The sequence below is a fragment of the Fusarium oxysporum genome, chromosome IX (genome assembly GCF_013085055.1).
Source record: "Fusarium oxysporum Fo47 chromosome IX, complete sequence".
Lineage (NCBI taxonomy): Eukaryota > Fungi > Ascomycota > Sordariomycetes > Hypocreales > Nectriaceae > Fusarium > Fusarium oxysporum.
The window spans coordinates 2173558-2190980 of NC_072848.1; the positions used below are offsets into that span (position 1 = coordinate 2173558).

The following is a 17423-nucleotide window of genomic DNA, read 5'->3' on the forward strand; positions in this document are numbered from 1 at the left end:
GCATAATTGGCTGAGAAATGTGGTGTTTGTGGCGGCTTCTATTTGATATCATAAATGGCTTGGCTTATCTGAGGATTTGGAGTTGTCGTGATTAATGGCCCGGCGTGATGCTGACTGGCTGAACACCGAAACTATTATTGGTTACACGGCTTCAACTAGGGTGTTCATAATCGCCGTTCCTGGGCACCTTAAAGAACTTTGTGAGACGACGAATTCATTCTTACAGGGCAAGATGTCCTCATTTCTTACTGTGCTGCAACACGATGTCTGAGATAAGATCTTAGGCCTCATGGCATTAGTTGCAAATTAATGTTCTTATTTTATTGTAAGGATTGCACAACTTGACTTGTCCTTCAACCACTAACACAACACAAACCCAAGCATTGGTCTATGCTTCCAACCAAGGCTGGGGCTACTGCAAGAATCTCACCAGGTCTCCTCGTCTCCAGGCCAAGGACGATCCCATCACGAGATACTTTCACCTAAGAGTGCAGTTGCCGTTGCATGCCCGGGGCGGCGCGGCGCGGATCCGGATCAGTTTCCACGGTTTCTCCATGTCGTTTTTTGGTGGAGCATGAAATGTCGAGTTGCAACGTCGAGACGTAAATTGGCCAGTAAAGATGATCATTTCGGCAACGTTTATTATTGAGAGCCTGGGCAGGCGAGCGAGTGGGATAATTAGATATCTTTCTGGTGTTGTGTTGAGAGTTGAGGCTGGTGAAGGGAAGGGATGCTTGTCGTGATGTGATTGATGTCTAGCAGCGGTGAATATTCTTAGACCGAGTCTGAGTCGATATCACTCTGAACCATACTAGCCAGGTATCATCAGCTCATGCCGCATGACGATCTCGAGTCGGCGAGTTGTGCTGTAGATCATGTTCTGGACTGACTAGGCCAACGTTAGCTGTCATTGTCGCTGTCGTTCTCGTCATCTGTTAGGTAGTAATATGATGCCGCCGTTGAAACATCCCTGTGTCCCAGCAATGCATAAGGTTCTGATCATAGCAAGCGCACAGCCCATGTATACTCCACAGAGTTGCAACTCTCTGGTCTTTTGCCGGTATATTGGTTCATCTATCCGAACAATCTTCCCTGGCCTCGTTCTGGATCTCCACGGTTATGAGTGCCGAGCGAGGCTAGTCCCTGAGTTTCAAGGGTCGTCCTTGATTGAAGCTATTCCGAGGATAGGTATTGTATTAGTCGTTTAGCATTGATCTACGGGTAGTTGCAGTACTCGGTCAATAATTTCCAGCGGCATGCGTGCACCCTAAACTTATGTCTTGTCAAGGCATGGCATGCTGGGCTACTTCTTGGGCTGGACTCTATTGGGTTGTCGTAATTCTCCAACATGAGGGCCAAGTCGGGTTTAGGGCCAGGCGGTGCCATCCATGCCATGCCTCTTGTTCATTACTTGGGTTCCCCTCCTTCGATCGTCACTGCGAGCGGATTTTTCCTCATCTTTACAAGTATTTCATCTCTTCTTCTCCTTCTTCTCTAATCTCATCGTTGCCCTGTCCTTTTGGATACTCAAAGCGCTTCAGTATAATAATAACCACTTGTCACCCCCTCTAGTTTCAGACCATCTCTTCTGGCCTTGGCCCCAACTGTCCCCGCTCATATCTTTCCTCTTACTCTTACCCCAGAGCAACTGTATCGCATACCGCTATCTCACCCGCTATCAGTTGATCCCTGTTGTCCCCGGGAACGGCTTTTCATTTGCGAAGCAGCTTCAACAATCTGTCATTCTTTTTGGTTGCCTCATTCTCTTGTTGTCTCTAATTCCCACTATATACCCGCTGACTCCGATTCCTTCTCGTCCCTTTTTATTTCTGACCTTTCACTGCACTCTGTTGCTGTCGTTATCGGCTTCCATCTTCACTGTGGGAGCCCTGACCCAGCCCCATACCGGCCCAGATCCACTAACTTTGGGGGTTAAGTCGCTGGACTCCACTACCCATTCAATCGGAGCGAGTTCTTCTCTTCAGCCCTGATTTGACTTTGCTCTTCCTCTTCCATCATCACAATCATCATGGCTCCGGACTCGTGGTCCGACGCCGATAGCGTGTCGCAGGCTTCGCAGCATTCTCAAATGTCTAATCAGGATAATTCTCTTGATCGGCAGCTGATCCGCCATTTGATGCAACGCTATGGTCGTGATGGCATTGCTCAATTGATAAACGAGGAGGCAAATTCATCGTCCATCTCCAGTGAGTAATTAATTTGACTTCCCACTGTCATCGCTAACATCGTGTCTTCCAGTCAACGATGGAGCATCTGTAGTCACTTCAAGTACCTTTTCTTCTGTAAAGTCTGAGGAAACTCCAAGCATCTTCGATAAAGCTAGCATACGAACTTTTTCATCCGACAACTCATCGACTCGAGGCAGTATCATCTCCAACGTATCCGCCCGCACTGCCAAGCTTCTTGGTCGCAAACAGGCTGCTCGCCCTTCCATCACCCACGAGGAGGAAACGTCACCAGCATCCAATGAATCGTCAACACCAGCACCCAAGCAAAAGGGCTCTTTCACATGTGGCTTTTGCAGGGAAGAAGGCATTCAGAAGACATGCACCCGTAAAAACGACTTGAAGAGGCACATCGAGGATTTCCACAACACCAATGCCCAATGGTTCTGTCGGCAAAAGGGTTGCGATATGGTTTTTGACTGGCAAACAGCATACAAAACCCATTTAAAACAAGCTCACGGTGGTTCGCGCATGGCTCTTGATGAAGCCAAGGTCAACCTATGTCCTCAAACTGTTTTTGCTTGTGGTTTTGAGAACTGCTCTCAAGTTTTTGAATCTCCCAACGATGACGAAGCCGATACGATCTTCAAGGAATTTGTGGCCCATGTGGTCAAGCATTTCGACGAAGGCTCCAACAGCGGAGAGTGGACTTATTCTGCAAGGATGCGAAACCTCCTTCGACAATCTGGTCTGGTGCGTGCCTGGCAGGGCACTTCATGGGGTGAGGATGAACGAAGTCAGTTGCAGTGGCACCCTCAGTCCAGCGGCATTCTCAGGAAACGCCTTGAAACAAGACATCTCGGTGACCTGCAACTTCTTGTTCAGTATGCTATTGCCCTTGGCACAGAGCCTTCGTCGATCAAAGAGTATCGCGAAGATTTCATCAACCCTCTCAAGGATCAATGCCGCCAGGTCATCATGGGACACAAGTCTCGGGCACCTCCTCTGCCACCCTCGGGCCCGTCTCCAAGTACGGACCAGCACCAATTCCGCATCTCTCGAGGAACCACAAACCCCAACATGGCATACATGGCTCAGCGTCGCGCCTATGCTCATAGACCCGGACCTCTTCGTTCTGGCCGATCCGCTCCGGCTCCACGCCACACCATGCCCGTTAGTTCGGCAACTCCTGGAGCTATGCCGCACCACTTCCAGTACAACATGGCTTCAGCACCCATGTATGATCCCCGGCAACAGCAACAATTTGCAATGATGCAGCAAGCTAGTGGAGGCATCATTGCCGAGGACTTGCGGAGTTTCCAGTCTATTGCTGGCAATGTTCCAGAGCAGGACATTGACATGCCGGATACTGATATGATGGACTCTACATTCATGTCAAGTCCGAGCTTTTCAGGTCCATATGGACCTCAAGGTATTACGACCGCTGCTGATGGAGCATGTATTACGTCCACAGACCCCATGAACCCACACATACAGTTTGGGTTTGACTCAACATACACATAACAAAGCAGACGTGTGAAGCTCGCTTCATATTGATCTTGCAAACTGTCCCTATTCTTCTTCTTTGTCTATATATCTGTCGGTGAAACAGCAGACATGGCGTGTCCCCTAGCACCAGTTTTCTTATGGTTATTTATGGATGGGAGTAGTTTGGAAGTATTTCATGGTTATGCTATTGCTCAAAAGCCAGGATTGTGTTTGAGTGTGTTCAAGGTATGGGAGTTTGTTTGGTATGGTTGATAGGTTACACATCTTAGTGTATTGGATTTGATACCCCCTGCTTGAATGAATAGCATTATTTCCCAGGATACAACTGTATATGTGATTACTACGACCCATAAGCTCTGTGCCATGTGTATCCTCGTGATGTTATGATACCGTTATAGTCAGGACCATACTAGTTCACTCAAGCATAGTATGCCAATGTCCGATCCGTGAGGTCCCCACTGCAAGTTTCTCTAAGTCTAAGGCGGTGACATGTCCCTGTGGTGATCGAGGTAGCCAGTCAGCCTCGGAGCGACGGATATCTGCCCCAAGCTTCTGAGTTTAAGCAAGATGTCGATCACGATATTACACTTCTGACAAAACAACTCTGAAACAAGGGACAACCTAGATCAAGGTAGAAACAAAATGCAATAGAGTTTACAAGGTGCGGCGTATTCCGAGGTTCACGTATCCCTCTATCGACTTGTCAACGGAAGTGATGGATGAGTATGTGCGTTACATGGTGTTGACGCTAAAGTCACAACCGCAACTGCCGTGAGTGACTGTGTCGTCAGTGACATTCCTTGTAGATACAAGTGCATAGAATGTCTTGTTTGGGCAATACGATCTGCCAAGAAAGTTTATGTTAAGGGCAAATGCAACTGTACAGAGTTCTCCCTGACGGACGGCGTTATACAGGGTAGCAGCCGTTGACATGGAGTCATGGACTACGAGTCCGTTGTCCCGAGGCTATGATAGAGTTTACACGGAAAAATTCTCTCCATCTGATAACTTGTGAAGATGAGTATCGAGATTTGGATCTTTGCTTGGATCTAGGTACCGAACTCGCGGTTCGACATATATCCGAAATGAGGTGATATTGCCTTCATCGCAAACACGTCTCATCAACTAATAAAGTAAAACCTCTATGATTCCGAGAGAGTCACCTAGCTCTCTTCTAAAAATGTTTCATGGCGTCTTATTTCATCCTGTTAATGGTCAAGAAGCAGAGTCACCAAGTGATCAGTGCCGCTCTTTGGGATGAAAAATAGCAAGCGGCATATACAGGAACGCTGAAGCACAGTCAAAAGCCCGGACGGAAACCAGCTTCACAAACGAGGCCTAAGCACTCTCTACGACAAGGATCCCCGCGAGGTCGAGATAAGGACCTGGGGCTTGCGGGAGGCTCTCCCGATAAACCCAGAATAGATGATGCCGCGGCAGAGAAAGTTTATGGCGGCTTGTCATTCTTGATTACAGTGCATGTCGAAATGTCACAGAATGTGTTTACATGAGTTTGTGGCTTGACGTCCGAGAACATGAGTGAGTTAGAGGCAGGCAAAAATAGATGTCAGCTTTTGGCGTTGTTTCCTTGAGCTCAATGGAAAGGCAAGAAAGAGGGTTATCCCTGACAGGGGTTCTCTGGACAACAGGCTGTATGTAAGTTGGAGGTCAAGTGAAACTCTTAGGGATGCTGGAGATAGGGGACCTGCATAACCTCCACGTGGAGTGCGGACCAAGAAGGGGAATGGCTGCGATGCTGTGATAAGAACTGGTGGACTTGGCTGCCCTCCAGTTGAGTTGATTGCTTGACACGGACACATTAAAGAGCAGCCGACGGACAACTCCTTTGCTCTGTAAGTTAAGGTTGTGTCTCCAGGTCTAGACAAAGATCTACAGGACGGGTGGACCACGTGGGAGAGCGTTACAGGAGGTTTCACCTCTTCCCTCCACTTCCTTCACTCGAGTTTGATGTTGATCAAGAGCGTGACTGATTCATCATCATTCAGCATCATCGACGAAGGCTTCGTGAGGCTATGCTCCACGGATGAATCTTGCTCCATAAGTCATAACGTTCCATCGTGGCGTGGTATTAGAGTGGTCTCGACTCTAGTGGTTGCGGGGATATGAGCTGAACAAGTCCTCAGGTCCTAGGGTAAATGAGTTACATGATAACTTAGTGATGCACCAGCACGGGCAAATCGGAAGACTTGGGTTAATGACAAGGGTTCCCGATAGAGGATAGGATGCCTCGCAAACGACAAGAACAGAAGGAGAAGAAAGGCCTGTCGCGTTTTGCAGTAGGCATGTCACAATATTGATTGAATTGTTGGTGGGCGATTCATCAATGCAATGCAGCACAGCACATCATCTCTCTGTTACCCCAGCCTTTTGCCTTTAACTTACAAGGGTATACCATCATGAGGCAACCGTGAGAGCAAGCAAAGAGCACAAGCAAAGAGCACAAGCAAGCAAGGGCCAATCCAGTCCAATCCAATCCAACGGCTATGGCTCAGGATCTACAGTGCTGATCATGGTGCCCGAAACGCATCGGTTGCATGAGTGAGCTACCCAAACAGTACTATATCCGTCCCTCCATCAAGCAACGCATTGTAATTTCAACCCACTGATGCTCTGGCAAGCCAGCAACCACTCGTGTCGCGTTGAATAAGAAAAAGGCCCAGAAATTTTCGAGAAGAAAAAGCAAACGCCACAGGGAAGCGGTCAGAACGCGAGATGAAACAAAGCAAAGGCAAACACAAACCCTAACCAGCCAGATACGGCACAACGTCTTCAGTGAAGTGACCTGTCGCACTGAAGTTTGGGGCCTCCTTTCTTTTTTTTGAGTTGTTGTTTTACGGAAATGGCGTTGCTGTCGACTTTTGGGGGGTTCAATTTACTGGGAACGAGGCTGCAGCACCATCGTTGTACAGACAATCATCTTCAACATCATCATCATCATCATGAGATGGGGTTGAAAGTGAAGTTAGTAGTCATCTTGCCAAGGACTCTCACCGTAGCTGGGCGAGCATGTCACCACTCACCTCACACCAGCATCCACACTGATCAAATGTTTTGACCTCTTTTTTCTTCCTTCTCTGCAACTTTTTTTTCTTACTGAGGGTTCCCTTCCTCAACCAAATTCCCATTTACAGGGGGCTCACCTCTCCAAAGTGGCTTAGACACTGACCAGGCTCGTGTCATGACCCCCCATGCCCAGGCCAATACGATCAAAAGGCAACCCTCCAGACTCCGCACCGTAAAGTCTCGGCAGGCCATTCAGACGCCGTCTTTCACAGCAGACGCCAGAGATTGGCCCATCGTCATTTCCCGCTGAAACAGGGTCGTCTGCTGGCCCGCGTTATTGCTGATGCGCTTTACTATTACGGGGTCTTGGCTTTTTCTTGGTCTTCTCTGAAGAGTCGAGTGGAGAGGGTGACCGATACTCGGAAGCCACGTTTTATGCTCGTTAGGGGATTGGTAGCGATAGAGTTGTTCTGACTAACTAAACTTTGTGCGTGATCAAGTGCTAGAGTTGGGTTTCATTCGGTTACGTACAACTTCTGGTCATAGTCTACTCCGCAGGTGTCAACGGTTTTGAGCGGCACTTGGACTCTCCAAGGACTCGAGAAACAAACGAACCCGAAGCGAGGAAGAGCAGGGTTCATCAGGTTGTCGATGTGATGAACTCACTGACCTCAAAGCACAGGACAAGACAAGACAAGAAAAAGGAGTCCACCATGAAATCATCAACCCTCCATTAATACTCCGTATTCAATGTTGTATCGCGCTGAAAAGCAAATGTCATGTAATCTCTCTTGCATGCAACTTCTTCTAGAAAGACGGCAGAACTGTTTCAGCAGGTCGTGTCATGCCCGTCTACGTAATAATGTAATAATATCTCACGCCCGGAAACAGAAGTACGTAATTTGCTGGCGCAGGCCCTTATTATTTTTGGGTACAGCACAGCAGACACTGCACTTTTAAGATTCACTGCAGAGATGAGATGAGTTATCGGGAGCTCCAGCCGAATTTTTTAATGGGATCCATCATCCATGGTGTCGCAATTCAGTCGGACTCGACTTGGTAGCCCCGTTGCTACCCAGCCTGACCATAACAGACCTTACTATACTAGTCTAGGGCAGTGGTCACTTTAGCACACCCAAAAAGAGCGAGGAACAAGTTAATCGGGCTATCGAGTATTTAGTAAGGCACGCCTGAATGGCTTAAAAGCCACTGTTGTGGGTATAGTTAAGTGCAAAGCATACGATGTACAATATTGGGTATTGTGTCAAAAGAGCATCACTGGGTCCCTGTTGATCCCATCTCATGTGAAACTCCAAAGAAGTACATCATCGACAGGCACGTCACTTGATTCTCCGTCTGCTGCAAAAACAGAGTATCTCTGAGCGAATGACGTTCCTGAAACGGCCTTGGTGATGAACAGGGAACCCCCTGGTTGACGGAGTCACTAGCCCTCAGACTAGCCAGGACATGGATAAGCCAAGCGTGGGTCGACTGTGAGCGATCACTCCGGCAAGCCCGTTACAATGTCTCACCCAAGTCCAGGGATTCGAAGAAAGCTTCTAGAAGGACTTTCCCTCTTCTGTCCTGTCTCTACCTCTGTCTCTCTCTAGTCTCTCTCCCCTGCCCTCCTACTGCCTACACCTCATCTGCTCTATTCTCCCTCTTCCCCTCTGACTGATATTGACTGACTGACTGACTGACCCTCTCTATTACCTGGCCTACCCATACTTTTATGTCTGGCTCCCCCATCTTCAAACAAGGACCCTTGCGTGTCTCGTCGTGTCTCGTCTCGTCGTCTATTCTTCACTCTTACACTAATTGATCTGCTCTGCTCTTTGCTTTAATCACATACATACATACCCACCCACAGACTTGCAACTATCGCATCACATTCCACAGCGTTCTCAGTTTACGACTCAACGACTAAACTACCAAACACTAATCGTCGCGGGCTGTCGATTTCCCCTCGTTTCGCATTCACTCACACGACTCGACTCTCTCGAACCGTGTTTGCTGATCTATTATCGCCGGACGTTAACTCACCTAATCGACGCTCCTTGGTATCGCCAGGCCTTCACGACGCCTCGCAAACTTGACTGTCGACTCGACCTCGCCGACTCAAACTTGATGATAGTCACATCGTCGGCGAGTGTTTTCTATTGCTGACATCGACCTCGACACGAGCCATTGTTCTTTTGTTCGAGTCATTGTTGATAAGTCACTCAAGCGCTGAGTGCGCGTTATCGCACTGTCGACCGAGCCTCGAGCACTCTTCAATCACAACATGAACATGTTTCCCTTTCCAGTTCAAGAGGACCAAGTGAGGCCTCTGTCCGAAGAGGACCAGCAGATCCTCTTGGGGCTTACCCGTCGCTACGGCGTCTCAAGTCTCGTATGCGCTCTAAGCGGTCTGGGTGCTGGATGTGAGTGATTTCCACACAATTCAATGTAAGCCCTGCTAACAATTAACAGCCCGAGCCTCTACCTTTTCAGCATCGACACTCCTCAGCAACACCAGCGCTCCCTCACTAGCATGGAGCAGTTCTGAGGCCTCTCATGCACGATCCGATGCGGCCTCGATTCGAACCCAATCAACATGGCAGGATAACGCAGGCGACGTTCCCTCGATTCATGAAGGTGAGATCGGTAAAGTTGCCGATCGCACATGGCTCGACTCGCCCAATCTCATGCAGTCACCCATCCCTTCATGCGATGTCACCTCTCACCCGTCGCCCCGGCATGTCACACCAACCTCTAAGAAATATCAGTGCCCCATGTGCTTCTTGGACAACAACCCCGTTGGTTTCGGCAGGAAAAGTGATTTCAAGAAGCATCTTTACAATTTCCACGGTGCTGATGTGACTTGGCTTTGCAAGACCAAGGGCTGCCATCTCTCTTTCGCTACTGAGCGAGCCTACAGCACTCACGCCAAGGAGACACACCGTATGGACGCTCTCCCTAACAGCACTGCAAAGACCGAGCTGTGCCCTCAGGTTGTCTTTGGTTGTGGATTTGCTAGCTGCAAGGACCGTGTCTTTGAGGCTTCGTCCAACGACCAGGCTTCATCTAGCCGCGACAAGTACTTTGAGCATATCGCTAAGCACTTTGAGGATGGCTTTGATGTGAACAACTGGGAGTACAAGGTTCAAGTGCACAATCTCATGCGTCAGTCCAAGGTCAAGTCTGTCTTCAAAACTTGCATCTGGCCCAAGGAGAAGAGAATGCAACTCACATGGCGCCCTCGCTCCTCCGGTGATCTCAAGCGTATGCTTGAGGCCCGTCATCTTGGTGAGGATATCTCGACACTTGTGCGTCTTGCTTTCATCCTGGGCACATCGCCTTTCACCAGTCCTACTACACCACCACCAAGCGAGATTGACTTGCAGTTCTCTCTGCCCTTCCGATCTCAATGCTTGATGGACACAGTTGGCCATGCCGATGGTGCTCAATCCACGGCGGCCGAGACCAGTGAGACCAACACACCCATGGTCACTGTGACGAAGCAGGCTCCTCAAACACCGGAGGCACCTTCGTTCCCTGCCCGACGCATCAAGCAGGAGACTCGACCCACGACACCAATGGACGGTCTTCCTGAGCCTATGGTTCACGATGATCTCACTGCTGGCCCTCATCCTGGAACACCGTTCCCCATTCCTAACGAGCATGTCTGGCCAGTGGACGCACCCAAGTTTGCTCCTGACCAGATGAACACCTTTGCTGATGCTTCCATGACCTACATCCTGCCTGGTCAAGAGCTTCCTCAGCAACAATGGGACATGACTGGCATGCAACAGCACTTCCCCCAACAAGACACTGTCATGTCCAACGTCTACATGCCCCCCCAACAACCTGTAGCTGCTCGCCCTGCTACACCTATTCCTTCAAAGCGACCTGGATCTTGGGGCAAGAGACTAAGCCTCGAAAACTTGCGTCCTAAGAAGAAGACAAGCGTGTATGGAAGCCCTGCTTCCGAGCACGAGGCTGTCCCTCCTGTGCCAGCCATGTATGCCGAGATGATTCCCACGTCTATGCCTGCGGGTTACGAACTACCAATGCGAATGGGCCACCACCAACAAGGGTACACATCAAACCCTGGCTTTATGCCCCAGGCTCAACAGCAACAGTTCGGCTCACCCACGACATTTTACTTGGATGACGGGGACATGAGACTATAAGGCGTTTTTAATCTCGGAACGGAAAAGCATTCTTTGAGCATCATGATTTCATTTATTCTCTTTTTCTCAAGCTCTGCATTACCATATATCTGTACTAATAATCACCCCTGAAGAGGAGGACGAGGAACATAACGACGGGATACCCATCCTCCACTATCTGACGAACTTTCTCTTGTTGCACATTTCCTTTTTGTCTGTCCTGGATATACCAGGACAACCACATACCTATTTCTTTTTTGTCTTTTCTTGAGTGTCATTGTTAGTCATTTGTTTGCTTTGAGATACCACGGTGTTGAAGAAGGATGGAATGAGATGAGACGGGAAACCAAAGTCATGGAACGCTGCATAGGGCACAGAATTGTTTAACTGCAGCATGTTTTTGTTTTCTCTCTGTTGAATATTGCATCTTTCGGGCGGTTTTATGCGTGGATTACTATACTGGGATTGGCAGATACCCTTGTGTGAGGCCAGCAAGCAATTGAGGATATTTGCTCTGGCGGGATACATATGAATAGATAGGGAAGGAAGCATGTCAGCAAGATATATGAATTAATAGAATCTTGGAGAATATCTTTTGTGTCGTTCGCATGAGTGAAGTCTTGGGCTGTATTGACTGGCCACACAACCAAACAATATCTTGCTATCTGTACTTGAGTGAATGGTCATGCTTGTGCCTCGCTGAAACTCATGTACTGTGTCGATTCGATCTTGCAATCATGCCTTGATGTTAAATCATACTACTGTTAATGACATACGTGTCCCGGGATAACTGAATTGAGAATTGTGATGGACAGCTGTCCATTTCCATGTAACAGTCTCAACAGATAGGCTTTATACATAAAATTGTGATTAGAACAAAGCGGCTGAAGCAACACTTGATGCCGCTTCCCACAACGGGGCACCCTCGACATGGGAGGCAGATCTCGACCGTATCTTAGTCCAAGGTGCTTATGGTATATGTCATTCCGCGCGAAATAACGAATGGGAAGTCTGATACAGGCCAGAACTTAATGACCTGGAGTTTGGTGTCAGCCTACATGTTATCTACTCACATATGGTGATCGCCTCCTGAAGTGATTGACAGCATGATGCTCCTCTACGATAGGCAAGAAAACTTGAGACCTCTATCCTAAGGGGTGAAAAGACTTAGGTAAATTTAGTATAGACTTAGTGGAACTTTAGATGAGTTATGTCCAGTATGCTAGCTTGATGTCAGAAAGTTTCATCGTCCCATGAATCTCCCGAAGTTCCTGTGAAGATGATGGAAGGCCAAAACTGCGCCGATAAAGAAGATGATACCCCCAGAGGAAGAAATTGAGGTTTAAAAACCCACAGGTATCTTGAGAATAAACTTTGTATGAGAAATGGTGATATACTGGCCGAGTGACAGTTGCCGGGGTCAAGGTATATTAGCGAGGCGGGAGCATCGTGAAAATAACAGGGCAATTAACAGTAAAGTCACAGATCAGTGACAAAGGAAAGAAGTCGCAGTGGATTTCGTCACTCCAAAGCCTTTCTTTTCTTGAGGGGCTGTAAGGTGGCAGAATTACGGTTTTGTTTGTGAGTCACAGCAGTCACAAGGCGTGGCTCAGCAGAGGGACAGCGTGCGTGACCATGAGCTCTGGTGATGAACCACAGGTTGTATCTATGGGAAAATAAGAAGGTGGTAAAAATGCAGTGCAATATTCTGTCGGAGATGTCGCCTTTCGTTGTGCTGTTTGGACTGGCTGATTGGCATCGCGACCCTTGACGTCCAACGGGTGGTGGTGGGAGCGAGATAAGAAGTCTCTGACGACCCTAGAGGTTGCGATATGAGCAAAAAGCAGTCTACAGATTGGTCAAAAGGTCTGAAAATATACAGAATTCAGATAGAACGAAAGGGAGGTCACGTGTGAATGGTATTCGCAGTACGCCTTGAAGCATCCAAAGTGCGAAGAGCCAAGGTTGAGTGACAGTAGACTCGAGCCTTCGAGCAAAATGCAAAGACGGAGTCCCATGTCAAATGGGATCATTTTGGAGAATTGGTGACCGAGTCACACAGTCGTCGTCGTTGAGGGATGCTGTGGATAGGAACACCAAGGCAAGAGGTCATCCATGCAATGTCGATCACGATGCAGAGACAGACAGAACGTTTCACAGTTTGCTAGAGGCATGACCTATGGTAGAATAACCCAATAAACAACAAAGTCTGGCATGAAAGCGTGCTGTGTTTGTTCCTGGGACTGAGTTCACGTGAATGGGGTGCCTACTTATACTGGTTCAAAACGCAGCCTTTCACCAGCAAAGCTCAAGCAAAGCAGCTTGGCGCAGTGGAAGCGCGGTATGTTTCTTCTCCACTATATGACTCAATAACAGAGTACTAACATATCCCAGCCGGGCTCATAACCCGGAGGTCACTGGATCGAAACCAGTAGCTGCTATGAAGCATCTCTTTTTTGCACTTTCTTTGTCCAGAGTTTTCGACTCTGGGCTGACGCGCAAAACTAGAGCCGGGCTGTTTTTGGCTGTGAAACCCCCGGCTAGCACCTTTTATTTTTCGAGGACCATGGAGCACAAGCGGAATTCCCGAGCACTTTAATGGTGGCTCCTAACACGGCTGATTCCACGATATGAGTTCTTGATATCTCAAATCGATCTTGTGTGTCGGGTTCGGCACGGCGCAAGAAGCGAAGTGGATCCCCGGCGCCGGAATGGATAGCAGAGAGCCAGCCCAGCATGGTAATTCGACCTTGGATTTGTCTGCAATAGCTTGTGAATATAAGCTTGGTAATAGTCTAGGTAATCTCTCTCCTTGATTAAGTGCTATAAATTACAAACTGATAAATTTCCAGGCTTTCCCTGGAAGCGTCTTGGAACTTCAATTGACAACTCCACAGAAGTATGTTGACAAGGAAAAAGAATGTTGCTTATCGATGCGCCAACTGCCCCATCTGTTATCCCCAGCTGCTGAGAACGTCAGGTCAAGCAGATAAAATCTCCATTCGAGTGACCATGTTCCCCGACTTATTTATTAACAGTCTCGCTCCTCAGAGTGTTGGACAGGTGTCACGTGGCCCGAAACAATGAGTGGAGTTAAGCGTCCATCTTTGCCCCACCCACTCTATATGTTCTCCAGACTTCATATGCTTACAACTCCATCAAAACGCATTGGATCGACATGAAAAATATCTCAATCGATTCTCCTTGACGAGGAGCATAATTAGAAAACATCAAAAGGATCAAAAAAACCTCCCACGACGAGACTCGAACTCGTAACTTTCAGATTTCAATGTTTTGTAAAAGTCTGACACGCTAACCAATTGCGTCACGCGGGATTTGACTGGTTGGAAGAATGCACCCCATAATTTGGATTCTATTCGCAGTTGCGGCAGGTGCGTGCAGCATTGCAGCTTCCTCTTTTGGTCCTTCCACGTTGTCCGCAGATAACACTCTCTTGATTGAGGCTTTAGAGCTTCTGTACTGGCTCTTTACTCGCACTTGTCTCACTGAAGCCACTTCTTTCTCACAGTACCTTGGTATGGTGTAGCATCGGCTTGGCGGTCTAGAAGCATGTTGGATAGACGCCAACTCCAATGAGATAACGCTGTACACCCTTGCGCCGTCGACAAGGGCTTGTAGGATCCGACTAGACAAAAGGTCCTTGAATTCTCCCGAGACTACGTGGCCCTCTGAATACTGATCTCACATTCAACCTTTCTCCCATTATCGTAATTTGAGTTCTCGAACAATGTCGGGCTATCAGCTTCAGTCGCCATGCCGCGTGGAGGACGGCCTACTCATTGCGCAGAGCCAGGTCTCAGCCTTCTTTGAAGAAGCATGGTGGAGATTATCATGGACTAACAGAACTCGCGAATCCTTGATCCAGAGTATCGCAGATCGAAGCCCCAAGAACTTGCTCACCAACAGAGAAATCCGGAGGCATCAAAAGATAGTTCATCTCCAAACCGGAGACATTGTTGGGTACGCACGGTGGATCCTCCCCGAGTCTCACAAAGACGCTTGGCTTGAAGCGCAAACGCCGGATGTAAGCGATGAGCAGAGGGAAGTTTTTGCAAAGCGTCATGCGGAAACCGACTGGAATCCGCGTGAGGATAACGATAAATTGGATGATCATATCGACGGTTGGAGAGAGAAGCACAAACAGGAAAGGGACATGGGTAAGAGCCATGAAGAGCCTGTTCCATCGACCTGGTTAAACCTGACGCCCAATAGAATTACACTACCTCTGCGTTCATCCAGATCATCAACAAAAAGGACTAGCCAGTTTACTCGTCAACTCAGGTCTCGAAGAAGCCAAGAAGTTAGGTCTTGATGTTATCATCGTGGCCATGGGTCGACGAGCCCTGGGTCTCTACTTGAAGCATGGGTTTGAGCTGCTCGAGGAGAAGAGCCAGAGTATGAGTTACTTCGGGGTTGATAAACTTTACGAGACCTTTTACTTGAGAAAGAAAGCTGAAAAGTGATGGCAGGAAGCTCGTGGACCGTCTTTTAACTACATCTCAACGACTTCTCCTGCTCAAAGAACCAACAGACGTTCAGTGGCTCGCCCTGTCATTTGTTGGTCCAGCGGGGACTAGTTGAGATTGATACGGCTATTTCTATAAACTAATGCACGTCTTTTCTTGGCACTCGCTGAATACTGTATCTCATATATACATGACTTGATACTAGTAGACCCAACTCTATGTCTACGTATTCCTATAGCTTGGATTTGATCTTTCCAGCAAGTTCCTTCACCTCACTAGTGAATCGATACACAATATTATCAAAGCTATCCTCGGGGAAAACGTAAAGCCAGCTCAGCTCGTTGTCGCTGCAGAACACTCCATGCTCTGCATCTCCTGGTATCCAAACAAGATTATTCTTGGAAACTGGGTATCTTTCTCCTTCAACTTGAACTTCTCCAGACCCAGATAGAATGTAGTAGAGCTCTGCTTGCTTGTGGCGATGCAGTGCTAAGGTTCCTTGAGGAGGACATGTCGCAATGCCTCCAGTAAGTGAAGTAGTTTTTGTTCCTGGTGAAGACAAGAGAGTGTGCCAGGTTGCGTTTCCTCGTTCCTTCTCAGCAAACGAAGATGGCGTATTTTGCGACTGGGCACCAACGTCGATGATCAGCGGCTTATGGGAAGACATGTCAAGGATGGCAGCAACCAGCCAATCGATGCAGCGAAAGAAACAATGAGAAGGTGGGATAATATAAACAATGTTATGCGCAGAGAGGTCCAGGAATTTCAATGGGGAGACAACTTCTTATAGCTCAATGTCTGATACCAGGCCCAACATTGTATCTCAAACTTGAGACAGGGTTGACGATGCCTTACACACATCATCTGACGCAAACAGAAAAACTACACGGTCCGATAACCATAAAGGGTAAACATACACGATCTGTCTGCCGAAAGTCTCCAGAATTATATGTGATAATGATGGACGAGCCACATCATTGAGGGGTTCGCACCAATAAACGTCAACTAAGTTGTTGTGACAGATGCACTAGACTCGGAACTGATCTAGGAGATCAAGTCTTGCATTAGCTAATGATTAGGGTTGCGAGATAGTTTTCTTGGCTTGATAAATGCTTATCTTCGCTCGCAGAGATTGGTATTCTCACAAATAAGTTACTGGACGCTGTAGATGGGTGAGTCATCAACTTTGACGAAATGATAAGCTTCCAGATGAGGCTTGGACCTATTAAGTGGTGGCGTAAATAGTCGAATCGTAAAGTTAAATGAATGAGCCAATGGTTCAACTGCATAGTGTTTATAAAGTAGGAACGTAGGCAGTTGCAAACTACTGAGATTTGTTTCACGCCCTACACACGACCTTGGAGCTGGCCACAAGATTCTCGAGATGCAGCAACTCCCGATATCTGTCTTGGCCAAAAGAGATATTTCTCAAGTGCATGATAGCTTAAACCACAAGTATGAGGGGAGGAATTAGGGAAGAGGTCCTCTTGAGCTTTGATTGTCATGGGACTCAATTCAGTTGATTACCTGGCCAAGCTAACAGCACCACCAGCCCAAATTCTCCAGTCCCAGACCAAAAGCAAAAAAACAGAAGTCTCATTTTGAATGGACTGTTCTGGCTTTTGGTTCCTTCAGTTCAAGTCGTCTAATACGGGCAAGGCTTGCGTAGGATTAAATTTCATGGTGAAGGGTATCACCATGACTTGGGCATCTGCAAGACGAGTAATCCAGCCCCAACTTTTCATACATCTCAAGCGAAATTACATCCTGAAGAGGGCGGCTTAACAAGGTAATACTGCTCTTTCTCGACTATCTGTCACCTGAGGCTCTATGGACTGTCGTCTTGTCCAAGTCAACCAACTCGGTGATATTAATCAGAAGAGATATGCCTCGGAGAGCAACAAAACTTCAGATGCTGGATATAGGGATCAAAGTAACTAGGTAGTCGAAGAAACACCTGGGCTTTTCAAAAGCTTATGATTTTCGTCGCTTAGAATCGAGGTCTCAAGTTTTACTTCCCTAAGTTATCGTTGACATGTCCGACTACCAAGGATTTCTTTCAA

The 17423-nt window shown here is 47.8% G+C and overlaps 4 protein-coding genes and 2 non-coding genes across 6 annotated transcripts; 4 read left to right on the forward strand and 2 right to left on the reverse strand.

Annotated features, from left to right (window-relative positions):
- The first annotated feature begins 2017 nt into the window (after positions 1-2017).
- Positions 2018-4084, forward strand: FOBCDRAFT_231658 (uncharacterized protein). Its single transcript, XM_031190318.3, has 2 exons — positions 2018-2207; positions 2260-4084. Exons 1-2 carry the CDS (start codon positions 2030-2032, stop codon positions 3708-3710), a joined length of 1629 nt encoding a protein of 542 aa, XP_031034303.3. The 5' UTR covers positions 2018-2029; the 3' UTR covers positions 3711-4084.
- A 4616-nt stretch (positions 4085-8700) lies between these two features.
- On the forward strand, positions 8701-10945 carry FOBCDRAFT_53153 (uncharacterized protein). The gene is made up of 2 exons (XM_059612234.1): positions 8701-9142; positions 9192-10945. Exons 1-2 carry the CDS (start codon positions 9004-9006, stop codon positions 10892-10894), a joined length of 1842 nt encoding a protein of 613 aa, XP_059467847.1. The 5' UTR covers positions 8701-9003; the 3' UTR covers positions 10895-10945.
- A 2244-nt stretch (positions 10946-13189) lies between these two features.
- On the forward strand, positions 13190-13314 carry FOBCDRAFT_t185. Its single transcript has one exon. It is a non-coding gene; the product is annotated as a tRNA-Lys (tRNA).
- An 808-nt stretch (positions 13315-14122) lies between these two features.
- On the reverse strand, positions 14123-14208 carry FOBCDRAFT_t192. The gene has a single exon. It is a non-coding gene; the product is annotated as a tRNA-Lys (tRNA).
- Positions 14209-14311: 103 nt separating this feature from the next.
- FOBCDRAFT_231665 (acyl-CoA N-acyltransferase) lies at positions 14312-15517 on the forward strand. The gene is made up of 2 exons (XM_031190322.3): positions 14312-15051; positions 15107-15517. The coding sequence occupies exons 1-2, from the start codon at positions 14622-14624 to the stop codon at positions 15355-15357; spliced, it is 681 nt and encodes a 226-aa protein (XP_031034307.2). The 5' UTR covers positions 14312-14621; the 3' UTR covers positions 15358-15517.
- A 75-nt stretch (positions 15518-15592) lies between these two features.
- FOBCDRAFT_279392 (RmlC-like cupin domain-containing protein) lies at positions 15593-16027 on the reverse strand (the record flags this gene model as incomplete). Its single annotated transcript, XM_031190323.2, has 1 exon — positions 15593-16027. The coding sequence occupies one exon, from the start codon at positions 16025-16027 to the stop codon at positions 15593-15595; it is 435 nt and encodes a 144-aa protein (XP_031034308.1).
- Positions 16028-17423: the final 1396 nt, after the last annotated feature.

Excerpts from the sequence above, each read along its gene's own strand:
- FOBCDRAFT_53153 (XM_059612234.1), top strand. The coding sequence starts at position 9,004 with ATGAACATGTTTCCCTTTCCAGTTCAAGAGGACCAAGTGAGGCCTCTG. Across the intron at positions 9,143-9,191 it reads AAGCGGTCTGGGTGCTGGAT|CCCGAGCCTCTACCTTTTCA; the intron begins GTGAGTGATTTC and ends AACAATTAACAG.
- FOBCDRAFT_231665 (XM_031190322.3), top strand. The coding sequence starts at position 14,622 with ATGTCGGGCTATCAGCTTCAGTCGCCATGCCGCGTGGAGGACGGCCTA. Across the intron at positions 15,052-15,106 it reads CAAACAGGAAAGGGACATGG|AATTACACTACCTCTGCGTT; the intron begins GTAAGAGCCATG and ends GACGCCCAATAG.
- FOBCDRAFT_231658 (XM_031190318.3), top strand. The coding sequence starts at position 2,030 with ATGGCTCCGGACTCGTGGTCCGACGCCGATAGCGTGTCGCAGGCTTCG. Across the intron at positions 2,208-2,259 it reads AAATTCATCGTCCATCTCCA|TCAACGATGGAGCATCTGTA; the intron begins GTGAGTAATTAA and ends CGTGTCTTCCAG.